Source organism: Monopterus albus, unplaced genomic scaffold (genome assembly GCF_001952655.1).
Source record: "Monopterus albus unplaced genomic scaffold, M_albus_1.0 scaffold16.1, whole genome shotgun sequence".
NCBI lineage: Eukaryota > Metazoa > Chordata > Actinopteri > Synbranchiformes > Synbranchidae > Monopterus > Monopterus albus.
The window spans coordinates 598740-623375 of record NW_018127896.1 but is presented as its reverse complement, the minus strand read 5'-3'; the positions used below and the strand labels follow the sequence as shown (position 1 = coordinate 623375).

Below are 24636 nucleotides of genomic sequence, written 5' to 3'. Positions count from 1 at the left end.
CAAGGGCTGAAAGAAGAGCTAGAAAAGATGTGGAATGTGAAGGCACAAGCGGTCCCTGTGGTAATAGGAACATTGGGGGCTGTGACCCCCAAACTGGGAGAGTTGCTCCAACAGATCCCAGGAACAACATCTGAGATCTCTGTCCAGAAGAGTGCAGTCCTAGGAACAGCTAAGATACTGCACAGGACCCTCAAGCTCCCAGGCCTCTGGTAGAGGACCCGAGCTTGAAGGAAGGAATAAGATGGCCCTGAAGTGGGGTGGGGGGGATGGAGAATTATTTAATATATATTTCAGGTATTTATACATGTATATTAATTTTTGTGATTTTTGCTTAAGCTACACAGTGCTTACCTGGGCTTTTCTGTTTTGTTCAGAGGAGTCATTTTGGAAAGGACTTAAAACAGCCTTACTCTCCCTCCACTGATGTTCAGCTGCAGTTCTCAACCAAAAGCAGCACTTAAATATTTAATATGGTAGAGAATGACAATCTAAAGATGCCATTTATCTCATAACCCATCAATGTGTGTGCAACATTTAAAAAAGCAATTTTTTAAAACTTATAATCAGTAGAAAAATGCACAAAAGGATTGTTGTTTTCTGTCAGACTGTGAGGGAGCAGCTCTGGATTTTTTGTGTCTTCAGTTTTCAGCTTCAGGTATATTGAGTTTTTCTTCCTTAATCCTGTCAGTCTCTCTCTTCTCCTTCTGAGTCTCAGAACTTCACTAAGATTATGAATGCCTGGATAAAAAAGAAAAAAAAACATGAGACGCCTCAGGCTTTCTGTCTGACTACTGCTCTTGACATTTAGTCCCTTTCATCTTCAGGGGGATGGCTGATAGTGTAAATTTATGTTAGAACACTGTTGTCCAAATTATCTTTGTATTCTGTAGCATTAAGAGGCAAAAACAGACCTATATAGAGAGGTGTCCACATACTTTTGGTCATAAAGCATTTTTGATACTAGACCTTCTATTGTACCTTGTGTTAAAACACTTTAATAGTGGAGTTTAGTGGAAAGATGCCCGCTGTTGCACTGCTGCAGTGTCGAGCTGAGTCTGTGATCCTGACTGAAATAAGTCAACAACTTTTGTTTGTATTGTGATGAAACTTTGAACAAATGTTTGTTACTGACTTTTGTGATTCTCTGACTTTTCATCTAGCACCACCTTCTGGTTCACATTTGCAGTTTTCAGTGAATAGTCTTAGTTACTACTGGATGAATTTCCAAGGAATTTGGTTCAGCCATTCAGGTTCCCCTCAGGATGATCTGTGATCATCTACTGCCAAACAGCTTAATATTTTGGGGAGAAAAAGCTGCTTTAGTCTGAAGGGAACACTAAAACGGAGAGGAGAAGATGTGTTGAGAGATTTGACTAGCTCATGTTCTCTAACACAGAGAACAAGGCGGCTAACGTGCTGAACATCATTAGGACTGTCACTCAAAGCACTTTTGAGCCTCACAGAGCTGTTAGCATGGCTGTAGCCTCTTGTTGCATTGTGTACAGGTGAAACAAACAAGCTCAAATATGTTTAAAGCCTTAGAGAGGTTGGTTGGTTTATTTGTAAACATCGGTGGACAGTCAGGCTAGGCCTTATGCTAAGCTAAGCTAGCCACAGCTAGAAAAGATGTGGCTAGACTGCGGCTCTGTAGGTGAAACTGACATTCATCTGTACATCTCAGTCTCGAAAAGAAAAGTGAAGATATGCCAAACTATACAATTCAGAATTACAAAGTTGATTTTGGTCAGTAACTGTTGCTTGCTCCTATTTATTCACTCTGATTTTCAAACCTTTACAACAACTACATGGAAATTTAAATGTTTTCAGATGTTAAAAGTTTAGAAAAAAGCTTCCAGCAATCATGCTTTTTCTACATGATGTTTTTCTAGTTTTTAATGTTGACTCAGTGTCTCATTGTGACAGTGTTTAATCTGTAAAGCAAACAACAGAGAGTCAAACCAGCTGCTGCACAAACATCTGCTGTTCAGGTGAGTGAAACTTTCAAACTGCAGTTAACTTCAACCAGGCAACACTAATAAAAACAAATCTCCACCTTCTTCTTCTAAACCTGCCTTTAGGGTGTAGAGCTCCCTGAGCCTGCACTGAACTTCAGGCTACTCATAAAGTTTGACTCCTCCTTGCTCCAAAGTCCTCCTACCTGAAAACAAGGAGGTCCGGGGGGGAAGAGAGGAGAGCCACAGTGGTAGACAAGGAGGAACGAGGGATGGGAGCGCAGGAAGAGGAGGACAGGGCACCAGATACCAAGCAACAGAAAACACACAAAGAGGTTTATTTCTCCTTCCTGCCTACAGATGCGAGCCTCTAATTGAAGAGGTGGAGGACAGAGAGGAGACGCCAGAGGAGAGAAGGGAGAGGAAGGAGGAAAAAAGAAAGAAGAAGAAGAAGAGGTACAAAAAATACAGGAAGGTAAGAACAGGAGTGGATAAATTCTTCTGCAGTCACTGTGATAAGATGTCTAGATTTATAAACACTGACAATGTTACTGCAACATTATATTAATCAATGTACGAGTCTTGTATTATCTATAATTCAAAAGGAATAAAACCAAAATTACACAAAATATATCTTATCAATTTATGCAGATATAAAAATAGAGTGAAAAAACAAACACTAATACCATAAAATATATAAAACATAGAAAAATACTTACATATTTTATATAAATTATATAAAAATATTTGAGTACGATATAAAACTAGATACACAAAAATAAATTACTGTATAATAGTCAACATTAGCTAAAATGAAATATAAAATGAATTAAACAAAATCTGAAATAAATGGCATATATATTGCTGTTTATCAATTTGTGTGTTTGAAAATATTTTACTCCCTCATTACGTCTCTTTTTATCTAGTTTTTCTATTTAAGTGTTTTTTATTGCTTTATAAGGTTGTCTGCATTACACTCAGTTGTTTACAACCTTTTTTTTATTTATTTCTTGTCCTATTATTAGCTGTCAGTCATTTGTAAATCACAATCACAAAAGACTACAATATAAATATCTGTACAAAGTATGCAGCAGCCAAATATAAAGCAACAAACTATAAAATTGAACAAAGTGTTACATTTACTTCCTGCGTGTCGGTTCGACTGCTCTGCTGTTACACATTGACGCTGCAGTGTGAGTATGACCTTTGACCCTGGCACACTGTAGCAGGGATCACTTTATCAGCATGACTGTAGCCATGACAAACACAGATAAAGAAAGAAACTGGCCAGACTCTTACTAAGAACACTATGTAATGTAATCGTGTCATGTGTGTGAGTCCAGACCCTGGATCAACTTACTGGTCTGTGCCGTATAACACCACTGTTGCCCCCTCCCCCTCCCCTCCAGTGAGCCACACCGCTGCAATAGGAGGCAGGTTTCCTCCTTGGGGAGGACACATGAGGCTGTTTCCAACAAACAGCTCCACAGGCTGAGGCACTGTGCACAGAGTCTGAAGGAAGCCAGAGTCATGGCCAAGAGGATCTGTGGGGCCACAGTTTGTGAGCAGGTTCCAGGATCTTTGAGGAGGTTTCATGGGGCCCTGGGGATCTGAGGGATCAGTGAAAGCTCTGACACTAGAAAGTCACTTTCAGCTTTTCCCGTTTTAGGGGTCGCCACAGCGAATTATCACACTGATGACTCACATGTTGACATTTGGCACGTGTTTTACACCAGATGCCCTTCCTGACGCAACCCTGATTCGAACCCGGACCGCAGCGGCGAGAGCGCTGTGCCTTAACCACTAGCCTACCAGGGACGGCTAGTGATAGTTCTGACAAAAAAATAGTCTAAACAACTGTTAAGTGGGGTTCACAAATAATTTCAAAGTTTGTAGCTGTATGTGAAAAAAAAATCTAAATTATAAATTTAAAAGTTTGTGTATGTAGATCTGTGTCTGAAAAAAATAAACGGAGAATGTAAATAAAACCTGTGAATATAAATGAGTTATATCAGCTATGAGGTTACACAGGGACACTGACACAGGAGTGTGTTTGTTTACATGCATATTTATAGCACAATTGTGTGTCAGACTTGAATTTTGCAAGCAGATGTTTCAAAGATTGATTTAAAACTAATTATTTGTGAACATCGGTTTACAAGTTCAAAGCTTCATCCACCCATATTTGAGCCAAGTACAGTGGCAAAGCAAACCTGGTGCAGGCAGCAATAGTTCAACCATCCTCAGTAATAATGTTATGGTTTTGGTTAAAGGGGACCCCTTAATAAACAGATCTGATTTACCACATTCCATTACTACTCAGTAAGCTAATACTCAGTGTTTGTGCTGTGCTGAAGCTTTAACAGTGATATGTTTTCCTCTGGCAGAACGTCGGGAAGGCGCTGCGTTTCAGCTGGCGCTGTCTGCTGGCCGGGTTACAGAGCATGGCCTCCACTTACTCCACGCCTCTCTCAGCTATGTCCACAGTCATGACTGAGGTGAACCGAGCAGCTGGCAGCTGCGCGTGATTGCACGTGGACATGATGGGGGAGGGGCAGTATCACTTTTGGAAACTTCTTTGGCCCCTGGGCTTGTTTGGGCAACAAGCAGGACAAAATCTGAAGTTTGGTTTTTAGTCAAATAAACTCACGGTGATACAAGAAAAAATGAATTAAATTGTTTAATTTCTACAAATTCAAGTGATTAAATACATGTTTTATAGCAATGAAGAAATCTAAAATTTTTTAATGAATGGCATAATAAGAGGCTAAAATATGAAATGTTGTACTAATTAATGGGGTTAAATACATAATATTATAGTGCAGTAGTACTATAACTGTCATCTTTTAACAAAACAACTTTTAAAAGCTATTCTGTGTGTATAGTCATGGGTTTTTGGCCAGTCTTAACACACACACACAGTCGTATGTGTTTACCCTGAGTTTGTACAGTATTATGCACTGAACATCTCTGACTTCTCCAGATGTACACAGTTAATTGTCTGAAATGTCTACTGTATGCTTTTAATACCGAAACAACACCACACATACTCATCACCTTTAAATCCTATGTTAAGACGTTTTCTTTACTGCTGCAGAAGAATGTCCTGCGCTTTGCAACTTGCTGGACTTTACAAAATATATCAACTCTGAAATGGTGACTCATTTGACTTAAATGTTGTAGTTTATTGCAAACTCCAGAGATGCAATTGTGATACAGGACATTTGCTTAAATTAAAAATACTGATTTACATATCAAACACTAGATTGTAATGTAACATTATATATTAACCTGTGCTGTTGGTGACATAAACCGTCTATCATTATTTCCTCTGGAAATTCAAACATTTCTAATACTTTATAAAGATAAGCCAAAGGCTTTTTCTGCATCAACCCCCATCAATATCAAATCTAGTTTGTTTCTTGGCATTCTGTGCTAACAATATATAGATTCTAATATTGGTTTTAAGACTCCTATTTTGTATAAAACAAGTTTTAATTACAGTGAATAATAATTTTACCCAACAATATCCAGAAGATTCTTTGCTAGACAGTTATTGATTAGTAATGATTTCACTGTCACAATTAATTTGTCGATATTCAGCTAGAGTATTTCCCTACCGTCCTCACATTATTCAACAGTTGCTGTGATAAATGACTCATTGTAATAACTCAACATGTTGGTGACAGTAAAATAAGTAAGATAACTTCTAAAATATTCCCTGTTCCTTGGTTTGGGCATTTCTTTCATTAAAACATCCCAGAGCAGCACAAGACTGCCATTTCCCCCTTATTCAACAAACAGAACAGGCCCAAGTCTCATCTAGATTTGTGGAGCTACTTATGCCTTTCCTTTCCTATCTTCTGTTAAAAACTTTATTAAGCAAGGTGCAATGCACAGGATGACCAGAGTGTGCCATATTGCCACTGTACTGAAAGGTCTCCGCTCCTTCCTGCCTTAAAGAGAAGGCAAGGTTCACTTTAAATTTGAGCCCTCTTATCATCTGGCAAGTCAACAGCAATCTTGCTGACAGCGGCAGCTGTTCCACCAGAACCAGCAGAGAGTTCACCGCAGTAACACCGGGAGCCCCTGAGAAACTCGCCTTTTGCCAGCCTTAAAACTTTTCTGTCAAAACCTGGAGGACACTAGAAGAAAACTGTTATCAAACCTGAGAGGGGTAATGTCTCCGCTGCAGCTGTCCGTCTACTGGCGGCTCTCCCTAATCTTCATCTTCACCTCCTTCCTCTTCTTTCTCGACATTTTCACGGCCGCCATTGCAGCGGCCACCTGTCTCCATGGCAATGCCACACATGGAATTCTGCCACTGAACTCCAGGAGCAACCAATCATGGACAAGGAAAAGCGGCGCTGATTTGAGAACAGATAGCGGGAACCAAGATGTGAGTAACGATCACTTCGGCAGGTTTTTTCCCCATTTACATCAGAATCAGCTTTATTGACCAAGTGTGTTGGACACAAGGAATTTGACTCTGGCACAGCGGATCTCAATGTGCATGTACATATCCCCTGGGGATATTTTGGGAAGGGGGGGATGTTCTAGTTGTACACTAGTTATCAGATTGGCCAGAAGCTGTAGTGCGTGGACATTCGGTTTGAAACAGACAACAACCAGGATGAAGCTCAAAAATTCTTGGGGAGAATAGAAGGGTTTGCAATTGATAAAAAGAGTCTCTAAGTCTGTTTTACATATCCTCTGTAGCACTGTGACATCTGTGCACCAACCTTTGTTTATGTAGAAGCAGATTCCACCTCCTCTCATTTTCCTGGACAGCTCCGTTACACAATCTGCTCTGTACACCTGGAAGCCCAGTACTTGGATTGCGCTATGGAGTCGCTGAGCCAAGTCTCCATGAAGCATAAGGCAGCAGAGCGTGCAAAGTCAGGGTTAGTACTGTTGACGAGAAGGATTTCATCCATCTTGTTGACCAGGGAGGGAAGATTTGCCAGGTGGATAGATGGGAGTGGGGTCCAGGTTCCTCTCTTGTGAAGCCTGATTAAGGCGCCTGCTCGCCTGCCTTGCCGGTGTTTTTTCCAGGTCCCATATATGGCAGCTGCGCCTCCGATCAGAATGTCCACACAGCATTCTTCGTTCACTAAAATTGGAGAAAGGTAGTTTGGTGTGAGTTGTTTCGATATTTAACAGTTCTTCTCTGATAAAAGTAATCTGGGATGGGTTGCAAAAGACCAAGAAAACAAAGAAAAACAACAAACACAAGAGAGCGCGAGTTACCATGGCTGCCATAGTTGTCAGTGCCAACTGTTATAAATATAGCATATCTTTGCAAATTCCTAGACATTTAAAGAGTTAAATATACATTTAACATATTTAGTAAATGAAGAATAAAGTGCCAAAACCACATTGGTTAATTTGCAACCTGTAGCTGTTACTGGTAATGTCTTCTGTCAATGATTAAATCAAAACCTCAGTGATTTTGTGAAATCCTTGTGAGCCATCTTACCCAGAGTCTGTTGACTGTAACTTAGAGAGGAAGCAATTTGTCTGCTGAAAGAAAATTAATCTGCAACCATTTTGATAACTGAATAATTATTTTTCAGGCATAATGCAAAATATTTGCTGCTTCAAATGCCGCTTCTCAAATATGGTAATGATAATCACCTTTATTTGGCCAAGTATGTTACACACACAAGGAATTTGTTTCTGGTACAGAACTGAGGCCGACATTTGCGGTGCCAACTCACACCGATGGCTCTAACCATCGGGGACAACTTGGAGGTTCAGTGTCTTGCCCAAGGACACCTCGACACACGGACTGCAGGCACGTGACTCAAACCTCCAACCCTCTGGCTGGGAGACGACCACTCTACCCACTGAACCACAGTCGCCTCACAAATATGAATATTTGCTGTTTTTCCTCTGGTTTATAGCTTTACAAACTGAATATTTTCAGCCGTTGGCCTGTTGGCTGTACGGAAAAAAAGTGAATTGAAACTGCAGTGGGAATTTCCCTATTTATAGCATAACACTGAGAAGATCACTGGGGAGCTTAAATGCTTAAACCACAATGTCTCAATATTACACTGCTATAAGTTACAATGTGTAATTAAAAAGGGTATTTGTATTTATCCACGACTGAAACTGGGAACTTGGAGGCGACCAAGAGCCTGACGTTGATTCTTTTTGGGCCAAAAATAAATGTTTTGCCCAGATTTTTTTGGTCTAACAGCTTGTCTTTTGTGCTTGTGTGTGCCAGTCAGTGTGTGACTGGACAGATTGGCTGTCCTATGGTCAGACTCTGTTTATGGTTGGTCTGCTGCTGGGATCTCTTTTTGGAGGAGCAGTATCTGACCGGTATAACACACAAAACATATAACTGTCATTTCTGTATATACAGTATGTCATAACAGTGGACTTTAGTAGATAATGATTTTACCAGCAGTGCTGTGTTTATGCAGGTATGGGAAGCGTCTGGTGCTACTGGTGAGTGTGTACCTGCACGCTGCGTGTGGCCTCATACCCGCTGTCCTTCCTCAGCCCTTCCTTTTCCTTGCTGTTCGCTGCCTAACAGGCATCTGCTGCTGCTGCATCAACATCTGCTCCTTCAGCCTGGGTAACAACACAAACAACAAAAAAATTTGTTTTAGATGCCAACACGTCCCAAAGGAAGAACGCCACATCTGAATCCAGTCTGAGTCCTCTGGCTGCTTTTAACCCTCTCCATGTCAAACAGCCAAACCAATGTTAACCCTGGTTGTGTTAGGTAGTGTGTGTGTGTGGTTGGACCCAAAATGCAGACTCTCAAACTCAGCAAGGAGTGACAACAAAAAGGAGTTTACTGAATCTAGAGCCAAAGTTAACTAGCGGAACGAGGTAGGCAGGCAACAGCGGGACCAGAGTAATGTGATGAGCAGGTGAACAAGGCAGGGTGGTGGACTCCAGGGCAACCACAGCACCTTTTTTTCAGGAAGATGGCAGGAACCAGGAGAGCCAGAGGACCAGGATGTGCAGTTGAGTTGACAGGACCTAGGAGGAGCAAGGGGTACTGCGAGGAGTGGGGGGTTGGGAGAGTCTGGCAGGATTACTCAAAGAATAGAGCGGGTGGTAGTGATTATCCACAACGCGACTGACAGGCGGGAACCAGCACAGCTCTACTGGTAGTCTGAATATTCAGCAGATCAGCTGGCAGATGTGCCGGTGTTCCTAATATTCTGACCCTCTCATGTATGTCAATGGGCAGGACAAAAATATACAGACACCTCTGAATATAATGTAGTCCGGTACAACATCACCCTTAACTATGACCTCAATAATGAACATATAATTGAATTTATACATTTATGACAATCACCAAAAACAAACATTTTGAGCTTCATAAATACAAATGTTAAGGCAGAAGTGTTGCATTGAAGTGAATACAGATGTACAGGCGGTCATAATGTTATGCCTGATGTATACATGACTGAAAACGAGAGATAATGAGGGACAGGTGAAACTAATGACCGGAGAATGAGACCAGGGTGAAGCTGGGGCAGGTGAGGTGAGACGGAAACAGCTCAAAACAAAAGCGCGAGATCAATGAACCTGAGAGCAACCATAACAGGTTGTTGCTCTTTCTGTGTCCCACTCTCTCTGTACAAAAGACGCCACCTCTTCACTGTGGCAGCCACCGGTACCGGCAGCTGCTGGTTCAGACTTTTAGCCAGCCAGAGCTCCTCTGTGGCTGTCTGGCATGACTACTGGTGGCTAGGTGGCAGGCGGGGCTAATTTACAGACCGTACTTTGACAACACAGGGTGGAGAAGCTGGAAGAACAACAGGAGGGCTGTAGGCAGCAGAGGGTCATGGAGGGGGGTGTAGCTGAGAGACACCACGTCCTGTCCCACTGTCACTGCAGACAATGTGGAAAATCTTTTTTAATGTACCTTTAGCAATAAAAACAACTGATTTTAAACCGCCTGTGTTGCAGCAGTGGAGTGGACTCAGCCTGCTGCTCGGCTCTGGCCACCAGCCTTCCTGCCGTTCTGCTTCAGTCTGGGTACGATGGTTGGGGCTCCCCTGGCGTGGCTCAGCCCCACCTGGAGAAAGCTGCACCTGGTGCTGGCTCTGCCACAGCTTATCTGTCTGCCAGTCTACTTGTAGGTGAACACAACCATCTGTCTACTTGTCTTTGTGTAGTCACATTTCTGCATGGATTTTTGAATAATTTTAATAGATTCGAGGTATTTTGTCTTTCAAGTTCGATCCCAGAATCTCCCAGCTGGTTGTTGTTGAGGCAGAGGATGGATGTTCTGGACCATTATCGCAGCAGCAGCCCTGCAGATAAGCAGTGCCTGGATGTGGTAAACACACAACCTCAAATCCATTTAAAAGACAGCACTTTATATGTGTTACTGTCATCAAATCCCATGAAAAAACACAAACCAGCACCAAGAAGCAGCGTTCAGCTTCTATACACAACACATTGAGAACAAATGTCCCTAAAACTTCAGGTCTGCTCTCTGAATCCTATTTATTTGTCTTGAAGTTAGAAAGTCACCAAGTATTGAGCAGTGCACTGACTGGGTTAACTGTATGTTTCTGTGGGCGCAGCTGTTGGATTCAGCTCAGTCAGATTTGCAGAAAGCCCCAAAGGCTCAGGAGGAATCACCTGGGGGCCACACCCCCAGTGACATCATCCATCACCTGAGACACCCGACCATCCTCCTGCGGATGTTTATCATGAGCTACCTGAGGTAAAACACACACACTTAGGTTGGTGTGTTGATAAGTCTTACAGTAGTGTCAGAGTGGTTTGAGGCAGTCGAGGATGACTGGATGAGGGAAACTACATCCATGAAGTAAGGTCTGGTTAAGAGACAACTCACAATAAAACAAGAAAAGGAGGAGGAAAAGTGGAAGAGCAGACGAGATGCATTCACTGGTGTTTCTCCTGTGATTCTACAGTGCCGTGTCTGCACTTACATACTACGGCATCTGTATGAACATTGGCTCATTCGGTGTTGGCGTTTACTTCGCCCAGTTCTTCTCCGGACTATCAGAAGTTCCCTGCCTGTTCGTCCCATTGGTTCGCTTGGGACGGCGTCCAATCAGCATGCTTGCTCTGTTCCTGAGTGGAGCGGCCTGCTTCTTGTCATTACTGCTGTCCAGATACAACTGTGAGGAGAGAAGCACCAAGGACTCAGATTAAATATCTGTGCATTTGAATGATCAGATGTTCAAGTAGACTGAAATACAACACATTAATTACAGGCTAATGTTTGGAGTAACAGAACTTATCTAAATCACTTCCTCTGTGCAGTTCAACCGGTGCTAGTGATGAGTCTAGCTCTGCTGGGGAAACTCTGCATCATGGCCGCCATCTTCATCTCTATACTGTACAGCATCGAGCTGTTCCCAACTGTGGTCAGGTACACAGTAACACGAACACATGCTCAGATATTTACCAGGTTGGATAGAACATTAACGAAGTCACTACTATCCAGACAGCGGTGTGTGGCCATAGTCAACCTGTGTTTCCGACTCGGCTGTCTGGTCAACACCCTCCTCCCCCACAACCCTGACGGAGCCATCTCATTGGCTGCTATGGTTGTGTACAGCAGTGGGCCAATCATTAGCTGCAGCCTGTGCCTGCTGCTGCCGGAGACCAGCAGCATCGCACTTCCTGATTCAGTGGAGGACTGCAACAGGCAGCCACGGCCCCACCCACCCGGGGTTGGTGCCATCAGGAGGACATGGTGGGAAAAAACACACATATAACTGAATTGAACTGAATTACAATTCTGGCTTTTAAAAATAATGAAAATAAGAGGAGCTTTATTTGGTCTGTTTTGTTTCCGCCCGGCTCTGAAGTGTAGTGTAAGCCCACATGAGCGGAACACCTGACACTAAAAACTATTTATTCACTCATAGATTTAGTTACAAGCCAGTGTTTACAACACTGTTTCTTTCTAAAGAGGAAATATTTAGAAAATTCAGGTGATTTTAAAAAGGGTACAGACTTTTTCGGTCTTTCTTCTGGGTGACAGTTTTTCTTTGAATTACTCTTACATACTTTGCATTTTGAAGAATGCTGCTTGGTTTTCCAAACTCTGAAAAACACTGCTAAGTGTCAGCGTTCATAATTCACAGATATACTTGGAACATTAAAACACAAAACTTCCACATTTCTGGGAGATGCTTTTATAGCATTGAGCTCCTTGGAAACACTATTTTAGTCTTTTATCAGGTCTTTGCCTACTAAATGTGTGGTTTTATTCAGACTCTTATCTAATGTGGCTGTTGTTATCAGTGCTGTTCTGATGTTAACAGTCTTTACTGAGTTTCAGCTTTCAGAATCAGCTGACATGTTCCAGGTAGAAGCCACAAAGAACTGCAGCATGTGAAGCAACTGATCAAGCTGCTCAACTTAATTTAGCCAGATTTTCAGTTATGTTGCGGCCTCAAAATGTTTAAGACATTTGCTTTAAAAAAGAGAATAAATGACATCACACACATAGTAGCAGGTGCAAAATGAATCACTGTGTTGATTTATGGCGTGTGTGTGTTTTCAGGAGGCTGCTGAGCTGCCAAACCAAGAACACAGCGATCATGCCTGCAGATAAAGAGGACATGCACACTGCAAACGCACAAACAGGACTGATATGAATGAACCCGCAGAGTTCATTTGGTTTTAACATAAACTAGTAAGTTTTGTTTAAGCTCTGGTTCAAATCAAAGACCAAAAAACATGTTGCAGGATCAGAGGTAACAATTGTCAGCTGCAGATGTTGTTCAGTGGCTGTTGGAGAGTTTAAGACTTGAAAAGACAGCAGCACATTTTGAACAAGACTTGTGATTAGCTAATGGGCTTATAAATGCTTAGATTTTACACCCAGGAGAGTCCAAAAAGCAATAAACATAACTTTTAACAGGTCTTTAACTTTACAGGTGTAACTAATGTAACTGCCCTTTGTCTTTGGGGATCACAGTAAGTGCAGTACAGATACCTGAAACCACTTGTACCTCGGTCCAGTGGTAGGAGACGCTGTGTCTTCTGTCCCTGACTGACTGCTGCTCTGCCAAGTTTCCAGCTGCTGAAAAACAAATGACACATACTGTATGTAGCCACAGAGAGCCTCAAACTACAGCATTCAGACCGTTTCACTTTTTGATATCATCACTATGCCACAGTAAAATCTTACCTGAAATTCTGTGGCTCCACCTGAGTCTCTGCTCTACTACCTGTGTGTTTCTATTAAAATGAAACGTAACACTGAGGAACAAAATCATTTGGCCTGAAGTTACAAAGCAATCCAAAGATAGTGAGAGGGCTTTCTTCCCGGGGGTAGGCTGGCAGGTTAGCTAGCCTAGCTCACATGTTGCAACATTTTTCACTTAGACAAATTAAGTCCCAACACTTACCAATAACTCTTTCTATATCCACTTAATTTATAGGATATCAGTGTGGTCGTGTTAATTTTGTTTAGCAAACACAAAAACTTACCGTTAGCTAGTTGCTAATTAGAGCAAAGGACAACAAGCTAACACTAATTTTTACAGCACTTATAGGTCAACTACTAAAAGCACTTTAAATCAGAAAATTCTGCAGCTGTGAGTAATGTACTACTTTATAGTGATGTTCCCTCTGATAACGAAGCTCCGAAGCTTGCTTCAAACTCGGAAAGGTATTTTTCTAAAGTTCGGTGTCGGAGATTGCTTCAAATCGGGAAAAACCACGTGATTGATGACGTTCGACCCACTTCCCTGTTTCATTCAGACTGAATCAGCTGACTGGTTTGGTTCACAGGGGGAGCTTTGAAACATTGGGGCAATACAGACGAAGCTCCGAAGCTTGCTTCAAACTCGGAAAGGTATTTTTCTGAAGCACGGTGTCGGAGATTGCTTCAAATCGGGAAAAACCACGTGATTGATGACGTTCGACCCACTTCCCTGTTTCATTCAGACTGAATCAGCTGACTGGTTTGGTTCACAGGGGGAGCTTTGAAACATTGGGGCAATACAGATGTTTGTAGAATAGATGAAACTGCGCTCTGTGTCTTACCTCTTGTCAACATATTTTGGATTGTCTCGCTATGGAGCCATCAAGGAAACGTTCACAAGTGTGGAAACATTTTGAATTGGTGCCACCAATTAAGGTAAATTATATTTCCAAGATTCAAGCCTTATTGTCAAGTCTGTTATTTATACAATGGATATTCAAGTAATATGCGCGCTTCAACAGGAAGGAACCAAACACCCTGAACACAGAGGGGTGTCTGTGTGTACCGGTCCCATTTAGATCGTAACATAAAAGCACAGAAACTAACATGTAGCTTCTACATTTAATCAGTAAAGCTAATTAAACCAACCTTATTCCGAAAGTAGAATTTAGCAATTAGCCTACTATAGCTATCCAATCTGAAAAATGCTAGAGGGCATGTACCCTTCAGGTTTAAGCAAAAGTAGTATTTACTTGTGTAATGTACAGCAGGCTATTATGAAGCAGCATAGGACAGAAATATTCAAGTGTTCTAAACCGGAGAGCAGTAAATGATTTTAGTTGCTTACTACCGTTGTGAAATGAACTGAAACTCATAAACAAGTAATTTGTAAAAACTTTAAAAAGTCAAACATAATAAAGTAGAACTACTACAACTGTGACTCTCCATCTCACTAAACAAACTATAGTAAAGAGGAAATAATACAATATGTATTAATCTATAATTATATATAGAAATATTACATTTTTGAAGCTTATTCAAGCAGGTTTTGTAGCCTATGTAAATGACAAAACAGTTCAATGATGTCAACAAATATGCATTAAAAGTGAAGGTTGTGATATTTTAGATTTAAACTGTTTTAAATCAGGGAACAGCAACATATTCAAGTGTCTAACATTTTTAAAGGCTCAAATTAAATTAAAAATCTGTGAAATTAGTCTGAAGACAATCAGATTCTAAACTGTTGAATCACTGGTGGACAGAACATTAATTCAGAGGATTTATGGACTTCTTTAGTACCTAAAAGTGACACATCTGGAAGCATTTTATGAAATTTATATTTGAAACAATGCAAAAATCTAAATTGGACAAGAAAACATCCTGCAATCTGTATACAGATTTCTAAGTTTTGTTTCTTTTTTTATGTTTATACTTTAATAAATAAAACAACTGATAGAAATATGCATAAATACATCAAAATCTTTATGGATTTATTTATGATTCACATACATTTTCTGATATGTAAAAACAATCCCAAAACACCATGATCATTTTAAACCAGACTAAACTGGCAATAATCCTGCTGTCATCTTTTAAAAAATGAGCATCATCAATTTATATATACTATAAGTGTCACTAATTCGCACCATTGACTTCCTCCTTTTTAAAAGTGGACACAGTAACAGACCCCCAAAGTGTACACTTTAAACACTGTTTTACATGAACGGATAGTGAAGAACTCAAGTGTAACTTACATTCCCTCTAGTCCTTTCAAAGTAAAATTAAATTCATCCGGTGCTTCTATATAGAGTGAGTGATTCTATATTCATCTACTCAAAACATTCAGTTTTGAGTAGATGTTGTTGCATTTGCTCAAGATTAGCCAAGCACCACCTCCACAATAATGTAAAAAATGCATCTAAAAACCATTAAAAAGTGTCAGATGGCATTGCCATTCCCATTGCTCTGTGGTTCACTGAACTCAGCACTACAGAGCAGATGTGCCAAAAATTAAGATTTTTAATTCATAATTATTAAGAGTTTTAAGGTTTAAGGCACTGAACACTGACAGCTCAATTATTAAAGTGTGGAAATATAAACTTTGTATTTCTATGATCTATTTGAGCACAACTGAAGCTTTTTAACCAGCTTTTTGTACCGTTTTTAACATAAGATTAAAAAAAAACAACAACTAGGAAATAAGACTCGTAAATAAAATGACTAATCTGCCACCTATTTTGTCAAATTATCAGTAAATGTCAACATATACCTGGGAACAAGGTGGTGTCATCAGATATCTTGTTTTGTCAGATAAACCCTAACATGTTCAGTTTTATGCAAGGTAAGAGCAGGAATAGCAGAAAACTCTCAAATGTTTGGTTGACAAAAAAAAAGGACCTTAAACAACTGACGGTCATAATAGCTAGAGATTAAATTTCTTCAAAAATGTCTCCCCAAACCCTAAATTATTTGTCCTGTAGAAACTGTCATCCAGCTGCAGTTCTTCCACCAGGCCATCAGGGGGCAGCGGTCAATATGAGACAAAGTTGGCGGGGAAGATACCGACCCGCCCATCTTCCATTTGTCCCTCCCACCAGTCGTACTGGGACTCGGTCTTCGTGATGACAGTGATTCTGTCGCCAGGAACAAAGCTCAGGTCGCCGGCCTGCTGCCCTGTGAATGGATGGGTGGCCGTCACCACCAGCTGGCCGCTGGCCCCGCCCCCTGATGCTGCCCTACCTACAGAAAAAGAAATTAATACAAATGTATTTTTAATAAAACAGCACCATAAATTAGACCTCACTCTTAGGATATTTGCATTTTTATATAAATCTGAGGGCATTTTAACACAGACCAAATATAACAGTGATTTTATTATGCTATAGAATAAAAAAAAAAATGTAAACATTTTTTAATAAATTTAGGATTATGATTAAACCAATTGCTCTTAAAATATCTGCAAGATTCATTTAAGTCACTAACATGTGCCCATTTATATGTGTGTATATTTAGTCTTTTTCATTACTTTTCCTGCTGTTTCACTTCAAATATACTTGTTTTTCCATGTTTGATCTGTGTAATCTGATTTTAAAAATCTAAATAAACTTGGTTACCTTATTAAGTACAAAACTGCATTTTTTAAATATTTTGCAAAAGCTTTTAATACTTAATTAGTTCTGTAATTATATTTCTTTACTGGATATTACAAAAGGTATTTTAGAAATGCTTGTTTTGTTATCAAATTGTTATTTATTGTGCAATGGCTATTTTAAAAATAAGATGATTAAAAAAAAATGTAAAGAATTTATCTGCAGGTTGGAGACATGAACACTAGAGGGTGCTGCAGCCTGAACACAAACTGGCCGCACAGAAACACTGATTATACTGTATGTAACCGTGTTTGCACATGAACACAGGATGTCTCTCTTTTGTTAATGCACAGCTCTCTCTCTCACACACACACACACAGAGTTAACAGCAGCAGGATTATTAATGAGTCTGTTTGTGTTAATACAAGTGTCAAGGCGGCGAGTTAATAAAAAACCTGCGCACATGCTCCTGAACCGCCACCCTCTGACAAGGTGTGTGTGTGTGCGCTGCTGATACACAAGTGGAAACACTGATCTCATCCATCATCAGTCAAAGGAAGGAAGGACGGCGGTACAAAAGGAGGGAGGGTGGTAATGAAAAAAAGATGCAAGAGGGAAGCAAACAAGGGGATAAAGAAGGAAACAGGGTAGCAGAGAAGGAAAGGAAACAAAAGGTAGGAAAGGGAGGTGGTGGTAAAGAAGGAAAGGAGAAGGTAGACAAGGAAAGAGAAACAAGAAGACAAAAGGAGGAAATGAGGTAAAGTAGGAAAACAGTGAAATGAAAGATGAGGCCACAAGCACACCTGTTTTTAGTATGTAGAAGAAAGGCAAAACTCACTCGAGGTTTCAGATTTGTAGACAGAGATGCTTGGGTAGAGGGCATTTTTACTTCTTGTACCTGAACACACCAATCATTACACACCCATTTACATTAGACATCAACAAATATAATAACACTTGTTTAAGATGAAGTTTCACCAGAGCTGGCTGCCGGTGGCTGGTAACTGGGTGCTGGTTCCTGGTAAATGGGTGCTGGATCATAGTAAGTGGGTGCTGGTTCCTGGTAAATGGGTGCCGCTCTCTGCGCAGGTGGAGCTGGAGGTCTGGATGGAGGAACAGACTGGAGAGAGGCAGCCAGAAAAATGACTTTTACCAACGAGTAGAAAATGAACGTCTCGCAGGAGGCGTGTGTCACATGTCCCTCAGTCTGCTGCTTTGGTCAGTACAATTACTTACATACTGTAGTTCAATCAATCAAATTGTCAAAACACATGTGAACCCAACACTAGAAATACTCAAATGGCTGTTGGCTGTGGTTTTACTGTTATAGTATCTGGCATTTCCTACCTTTGTACGGTTTTACTGTTCTAGTATCTGGCATTTCCTACCTTTGTACGCATGTTCTTGTTGGTCCAGTCAGTGGTGTAGGCCTCGCTGTATTCGTCCAGGATGTGGTAGAGGTCGTAGCACTCTGGTGGAGGCTCCACATCGCCATTCAAAATGGCCGAAGCACGGATATCTTGGGAGTAGAACCTGCAACAGCAACGCAAACACAAATGAAGACATGAATTAAAGGTTGGCATTCAGGTGTTCAGGCAGGTAGGAAGATGTCTCCCATGCGCACTTGCGGTTGGCGTCTTTGCGTTCCATCAGGTAGGATCCCTCCAGAGAAATACCGGCAAACAAACCTCTGGATCTGCAGTAGGTGAAGATTGCCGCGGTGCTGCGTAAAGCCACATCAGCCTCCACGTTTCTGAGAAACAAAGATAAAGAGGAACATTATCTCTGTGGCAAAACATCATCACACTAGAAAATGATCATCCACTTCTACAGTATGGTTTTACCAGAATTAACCAGGAAAGTCTGCAGATTAACAGACTGACATTCCTCAACAAGGCACATAATCTGATTGTTTTCTCCAAAAGGCTAGATTAGCCATGACCAGCAAAGGGCACCTCAATCTCCCATCATGCTGTCCAGAGGTCCAGTTGTACTGTGGGTAATGTAGGCACCAGATTTTGATGAAGAAACAATTAGTGGAATGAAATAAAATAAAATAAATAAATATAAACTCTTCTGTTGCAACTATCTTGATACTAAAACTGTTCAGTTTGACATAGGATTGCATTGTTATACCACTTTTACACTTCCAGTGGGAGGAAGCCCCCACCTTTAACCTCTTGCACCCCTGATATGCCACCATTTCTCACTGGTGCTCCACAAGGCAGGATCCTAGGTCCTCAGTTATTCCTTGTTTTTAAGCAAAATCCCTCTCTCTCCTCCAGGCTTCCTTTTGCATTTTTTTAATTAGTGTTTATTTTATTGCCGTTTCTGCAAAAATTAAACATGATGCTGATAAGTTTGTCTTTTTATAAAGATAAATGTGCATCTATGCATATACTAGGTGCAAAACTTAAATCCCACACAGTTTGAAGTCAAGATAAATAACATGCTTCAGTTTATTTTCTGTCTGCAGCTGCGTCAGAGAACAGCCACAGACAGACATCCACCTGTAGGTTCCACACCTGGCCCCGCCCACACACACCTGCCAAAACCTGTCCAACTGCCCTGGTATGACACCAACCTCCTTATTCTAACGTCACCCATGTCAATCACAGCCTCTATAGTGAATCACATCTAATATTGTAATTGCCACAGAATCTGTTTATACTTCCGCTTCAAGCTGTCATTAAAAACCTCATGAAGGGAGAATAAAACACTGCAACCTAAGCTATAATTTACATCAACACTCAAGACTAGATGCCATTAAAAGTCAAAGTGCAGGTGCTCACCTGCCCATAGGTCCCACAGCAACAGTGCAGTTCCCACCCAGAGTCAGGTTCCCACCCTTGGTGAACGCTTCAATGGCCCTGCGCTGGTTCAGGATGATGACCAGGTCCGAAACCTGACAGGGGTTCAATAAATTCACTATATTTTTTTATCTCAATGGTGTGTTTTTGCCATGTGTTCGTTTTTAAAGGAGGTTGCTTTGATGCCTCCCTGCTGATGCATTCAACGACAATATGAAACGCGACATTTTACAGTCAGCTGGTGGAAAATTATTCATTTGTGGTCTTTACACTGAAATTTTTAACAAGTCTGTGGTGTTTACTTTCAAGTAAAATCTTATTTTTCTAAAAAGGAAACAAGAAAGCCACTTCAGAAAATGTTTTGGTATTTTTGCTTTAAAAAGAAAGATTTAGAATTTCCACAAATTTGGGGGGCTGGTAAGAGACAGTGTAACAAATTAATGATTCAGATCTGTGCAGCAGAGACGATACCCAGTCCAAGTTCATTTTCACATGTCAACATACAGGAAAGCAAAATGCTGCTCCTCACAGACCACAGTGCAAAACAGTAAGTGCAACAAACAATAATTACAACAAAGCTATACTTAAAAATTGTCACCAAATTCTCATGTGTTAAATCTGTATGAACTCACCCACCTCCACACCAATCTCAAAGCCTCCTCCCAGGCCAGCGATACCGATGGCCGAAGGCGCTGACCAGCCTACACACACACAAACACAATTTAAAAAGCAGATGTGTTGATGAGGTTTTGGTTTAAAGAGACTCCTTTTACCAAGACCAACAAACATCTACACTGGAACAGATAAGATGTTATTATGGCTGCATCATAAATAGCAGAAACACAAATAAACCAATTGAAATTTCTGCCCATTACACTACATACAGGTTGCCGTAACCCTCGCAGTTCAGGTCAATGCAGATTCCACTCAGTTATGTTATATTATACTTTCAGTCGAGTATTGAGTTTGTGTACTTCTGCCACCCCTGCTCTAATGTGAAAACCCAGAAACCCAACAGCCAGCCTATAGAACGGCAGTGGCGACAGCAGCAGCACGTGACACTCATGGGCTTCGGCCTGATGGCAAACTCTGCCAGCGCAAACTGATGGAACATCATTAACCAAACACATCAGATGACGCCGCTGCTGCTCATAACATCACAGAGAGATCTGAGGAAGTATGTCCGTCTGCTTCCACAGCAACACAAAATGCCACAAAACATCCCCCACCCCAAAAAATGTCAGAAGAAGAGGTCAGTGCAGGACTGGAAGGAAAAACATCTACAAGATACCAAGTCTTCCTGTGCAGAGGGCCAACAGTGTGTAGGGCTTTACAGTATTTCTTGCACAGGAACATAGACGAGGATGAAAAAGAACTGGGAAGTTATATTTTGCTGACGGACAGCGGGTCCGTGAGGTCTTACGTCTGTCGGCCAGCCTAGCGATGACAATGCCACTGCCTCCTCTGGCTGTGATCATGAAGCCAGCCTTGATGACGGAGATGATGGCCAGACCCTCCGCCTTCGCTATCACATGAGCTACAACACAAACACCTCTTTCAGTAAATACACACATTAACATATTTTTAAATCCCCCCCCCCCCATTCTTTCCTTTAAATTGTTCCTGCTTTACCCTCACTTGTTTCTCTTTTGACACAAATACAACCCCAGGTATCAAACATTGATTCTGCAGGTATTGCACTTGCACCGAAATTCAGTGCTCAGATCAGTATTTTTACCAACTGTCTTTTCAGTCCACAGAAACAGTGTAACTAAAGGAGGACAGGACCGTTTGTCTTTTCTTACGGGGGATGAGTTTGTCAGGTCCATTCCTGTTGGAGATCTCCGTGAACTCTCTCAGGATCTTTGCAGCTTTCTTTGCCTCCGACTTCAGATTGGTCGGGATGGGATTATTCACTACAAATGCACAAATGATACGGTTTATTATAACGTCAACACCTCAGTCAGAGTTGCCCACAGAAGCTTGACTTTATCTGTAATTTCTAATTGATTTCATCTACATCCAAGCCACAAGAAGTAAATGTTACTGTGAGTAAAACAGACAGACCTGATGGATTTGAGCACATTTATCCTTTATAACATTTATCCTTTATAAAAACAACTCAACTGACTGTGTATACAAATTGTTTCCATTTACTCTTCTTCTGATACAGGTGTTAACATTTATCATTTATAAAAACAACTCAACTGACTGTCTATACAAATTGTTGCCATTTACTCTTCTTCTGATACAGGTGTTTCACATTAGCTCCATCCTCCTTTTCCCAAACTGTATTTCTCTGAGCGACCCCAAAACTCTACATATTCTTGTGCTGGGGCTTCCCTGGTGTATTCATGCTGCTGAGCTATGTCATTGTGTCGTGGCTCAGCTGAGGATCGGACATTCTGACTGCATTGTGTTGTTGTGTCATGGTTAGGAATGTGCTGGCTGCACCATGAGGCATGTTGGCTAACTGGTTGTTGGCGTTTCAGGACAGCAGTAGCTGATACAGGAAGCTGAAGGACAGGATCAGTGGTTTTAATCCAAATAAGAGCTTCTGTTACAGTCACCTCATTTGTTAATTTAACTGTCAGTCTGAAGTCATGCTAGCAGCTCTGTGTGGTATAGTTCAGTCATGGGCTAAACCAGGGGTACATGAACATTCAAATCAAATGTCATCACAACTCATCCAAAAGCTGATGAAATATTCCACTTTAAACCACAAATGTGAACCTCATGGGGGTGCTCAAAAAAAAAAAACCCTACAAAAATAAGGCTCAGGTTTCTGAGGATGTTCTATTTGATTTGGTTCTACTAGCTAAGGAGGTTCTGCTCATCTCTGAGTAGAGTCTGTTTGGGTCTATTCATCTTTGAAGTGTTTCAACTGGTCTTTAAGGAAGGTCTAGTAGTTTCTGGGGACCATATAGTCATCTTACAAGATGGTTCACTTTGCCTTTGAAAAGGTTCTAGTGACATTTTATGTTGTGGTAGTCTCATTTTGGATTTGTTTCAGAGGGTAAGCAGGATCTAGTGGTCTTTGAGCAGCTCATCTTTAAGTTCAGCCTGTCTAGGAGATTTGAAACTGAGGGGTTTCTAGTGCTGAGAGGAAGTCCTAGTGGACTTTTGGGAGGTAGTCATCTGATGGCGGCTTTGGTTCTATGGAGTGGGCATTGAGGAAGTTCTAATGGTCTTTTGGTTCTAGTAGCTGAGGACGTTCTCATCCTTTAGAAAGATGTTCTATTGGCCTTTTAGGTTCTAGTCCTCTATGAGAATGTTCAAGTGTTTGTTTTGGATGTTCTACTGGTCTTTCAAGAGACTAGTGGTCTGCAGTGGTCTCTGAGGAGATTCCATTGGTTCTCTGGGTGTCAGTCAAACATTCGTAATTGCTAAAACAATTTAACAAATTTGACACTTTATTACAAAAGACACAATGTGCCAAATTCACCTCTGCTGGAACCACTTCAAGAGTACAACCCCATTAAAAATGACTAGAACATACCAGACCACCAGAACCTCCTCAGAGACCACCAAACCCACCTCCTCGGTCTATCCAACCAATTTAATAGACTACTAGACTTTCCCCAAAGACCACTGGAACCTAAATCCTCCTCACAGTTGAATGAAACCCCCTAACAAACAACAAAAATGTAAGAAAAAAAAACCATCCAGAACCTACTCAATGATTGCTAGGAAACCAGAGACCACCACAGCGCCCTTAAATCAACTGGAGCCTTTTCCACCTTAAAAAAATGTTGAGAGTCATCAACGCCTGGCTACAAAATCGAGTGACAAAATTTCTCAAATCAACATTTTCTAACCTTCACTGAGTTATTTTTACAACGTGGACGTTTTACGTGCCAATCACAGCGTAAACTAGTAAATCCTGTGAAGCTGGAATAAGAAGATTGTTACACAGGGAAACAGGTGAAAGAGAAAACCCAAACCAGAACCAGAACTAAAACATAAACACGGAGGGTTAGCAGCCACAGAACTCTTCAGCCCGTTAACACAACAGCATCTGAGGATTAATTAACTTACTTTTGCTCTTTTTTGCTCTTTTTTGCTCTTTCTTGTTCCTTCCTTCCTTCCTTCACTCTGGCTTTTTACCTGCGCACAGGTGAGCTGCTGACGCTCTCTTCACTTCCGAGTCACCTGATTTTAATGACTGCGCCGCGCGCTGCTGGAAATAACAGGCGTCACGTAAAAATCAATAAAACAAACAAACGAGGCCCACCTGGACAGGTAAAAGCAGAGAGGTGGAGCTAATCGGTTAGCCATACCAAGCGCGCGCGCGCACACACACAAATTAATGAATGGAGCGGTGTTTTTACCGAGACAGGCGTAGCTCGGACAGCCGGTGAACATCAGCTGGGCGCGTTCCTGTACCTGGTCGGAGATCCATTGGGCGCGTTCTTGAGCTTACGCTTTGTTTTTCCTGAGTGCAGTCTTTCAGGCACATTTCTCCTTATGTTACTTATTCAAAAACAGATTTAATCATGTTGTTATTAATATTAATAATAATTTTGGACGCAAATGGCACAGTTAATATTGTAAATCGAAAATGTTTTGGTCTCTATTAAAGAAAATATGCCCTTGTATTGGCTCATCACAATAATAATTTGATTAAGCTATGGTGCCTATTGGCTAAATCTCACATGCACAAAGCCAGATTTCTTTACTTTCTTCGAAACACAATCCTGTGTGAGCTTATGCTGCTGCCTGTACAATCTCTAAAAACAAATATGTGATAAGTAGATTAGCTTATGCATTTATATTTACTGTTAGTTTTGTTGCTATTTAATTTTTACAGTTGTGCATGTCTATTTGAATTTTCTGGCTGTACTGTTGCCTTGTATTGTTATTGAGCCACTGTTGCTCATGAGGTTCAATCTCAGATTTAAGGAGTGCATTAAACAGGTCTTTAGCAGGATCAGGGGAGCCAGGTCTCTGGGTTTGATGCTGGCCAGGCTGAAGGAGGCTCCTTCTGCTGTCGGTCACCACCAGGAACAGACCAGCGTTTATTGGCTTTAACCTCTAAACCTGCTCTTATCTCATCTGATCCTGCAGCCGCTTCTACTGGACACATTTACTGCATAGTTTCACCCTGA

General features: G+C 41.1%; 2 protein-coding genes and 2 long non-coding RNA genes across 9 annotated transcripts; 1 reads left to right on the top strand and 3 right to left on the bottom strand.

The window, feature by feature from the left end:
- Positions 1 to 6801: 6801 nt before the first annotated feature.
- Positions 6802 to 10978, bottom strand: LOC109955610 (uncharacterized). Its single transcript, XR_002274291.1, has 3 exons — positions 10892 to 10978; positions 8424 to 8537; positions 6802 to 7065 (listed from the first exon to the last, which is right to left on the bottom strand). It is a non-coding gene; the product is annotated as an uncharacterized LOC109955610 (long non-coding RNA).
- LOC109955609 (solute carrier family 22 member 13) lies at positions 9847 to 12655 on the top strand. Of its 4 annotated transcripts, none has more exons than XM_020591915.1 (4): positions 9847 to 10269; positions 10520 to 11085; positions 11229 to 11664; positions 12481 to 12655. In XM_020591915.1, exons 2-4 carry the CDS (start codon positions 10908 to 10910, stop codon positions 12572 to 12574), a joined length of 708 nt encoding a protein of 235 aa, XP_020447571.1. In that variant the 5' UTR covers positions 9847 to 10269; positions 10520 to 10907; the 3' UTR covers positions 12575 to 12655. The 4 variants fall into 4 exon arrangements, with proteins under 4 accessions (XP_020447571.1, XP_020447572.1, XP_020447573.1 ...); XM_020591916.1 differs by having other exon boundaries at positions 9847 to 11085; positions 11229 to 11337; positions 11413 to 11664; XM_020591917.1 differs by having other exon boundaries at positions 9847 to 10662.
- Positions 12656 to 12724: 69 nt separating this feature from the next.
- LOC109955611 (uncharacterized) lies at positions 12725 to 13575 on the bottom strand. Its single transcript, XR_002274292.1, has 3 exons — positions 13413 to 13575; positions 13111 to 13160; positions 12725 to 13002 (listed from the first exon to the last, which is right to left on the bottom strand). It is a non-coding gene; the product is annotated as an uncharacterized LOC109955611 (long non-coding RNA).
- A 1889-nt stretch (positions 13576 to 15464) lies between these two features.
- Positions 15465 to 23925, bottom strand: sh3yl1 (SH3 and SYLF domain containing 1). 3 transcript variants are annotated; one of them, XM_020591911.1, is made up of 11 exons: positions 23860 to 23925; positions 23567 to 23708; positions 21334 to 21444; positions 20952 to 21065; positions 20165 to 20229; positions 19511 to 19623; positions 18343 to 18471; positions 18107 to 18251; positions 17697 to 17838; positions 17557 to 17616; positions 15465 to 16368 (listed from the first exon to the last, which is right to left on the bottom strand). In XM_020591911.1, coding segments are annotated over exons 2-11 (1089 nt in total). In that variant the 5' UTR covers positions 23568 to 23708; positions 23860 to 23925; the 3' UTR covers positions 15465 to 16159. The 3 variants fall into 3 exon arrangements, with proteins under 3 accessions (XP_020447567.1, XP_020447566.1, XP_020447568.1); XM_020591910.1 differs by lacking the exon at positions 23860 to 23925 and having other exon boundaries at positions 23577 to 23803; XM_020591912.1 differs by lacking the exons at positions 23567 to 23708; positions 23860 to 23925 and adding an exon at positions 23205 to 23222.
- Between the last annotated feature and the right edge of the window lie 711 nt (positions 23926 to 24636).

Excerpts from the sequence above, each read along its gene's own strand:
- LOC109955609 (XM_020591915.1), top strand. The coding sequence starts at position 10,908 with ATGAACATTGGCTCATTCGGTGTTGGCGTTTACTTCGCCCAGTTCTTC. Across the intron at positions 11,086-11,228 it reads ACTGCTGTCCAGATACAACT|TTCAACCGGTGCTAGTGATG; the intron begins GTGAGGAGAGAA and ends TCCTCTGTGCAG. Across the intron at positions 11,665-12,480 it reads GGTGCCATCAGGAGGACATG|GAGGCTGCTGAGCTGCCAAA; the intron begins GTGGGAAAAAAC and ends GTGTGTTTTCAG.
- sh3yl1 (XM_020591911.1), bottom strand. Across the intron at positions 21,066-21,333 it reads ACCTGACAAACTCATCCCCC|CTCATGTGATAGCGAAGGCG; the intron begins GTAAGAAAAGAC and ends TTTGTGTTGTAG. Across the intron at positions 17,617-17,696 it reads GCCACCGGCAGCCAGCTCTG|GTACAAGAAGTAAAAATGCC; the intron begins GTGAAACTTCAT and ends TGGTGTGTTCAG.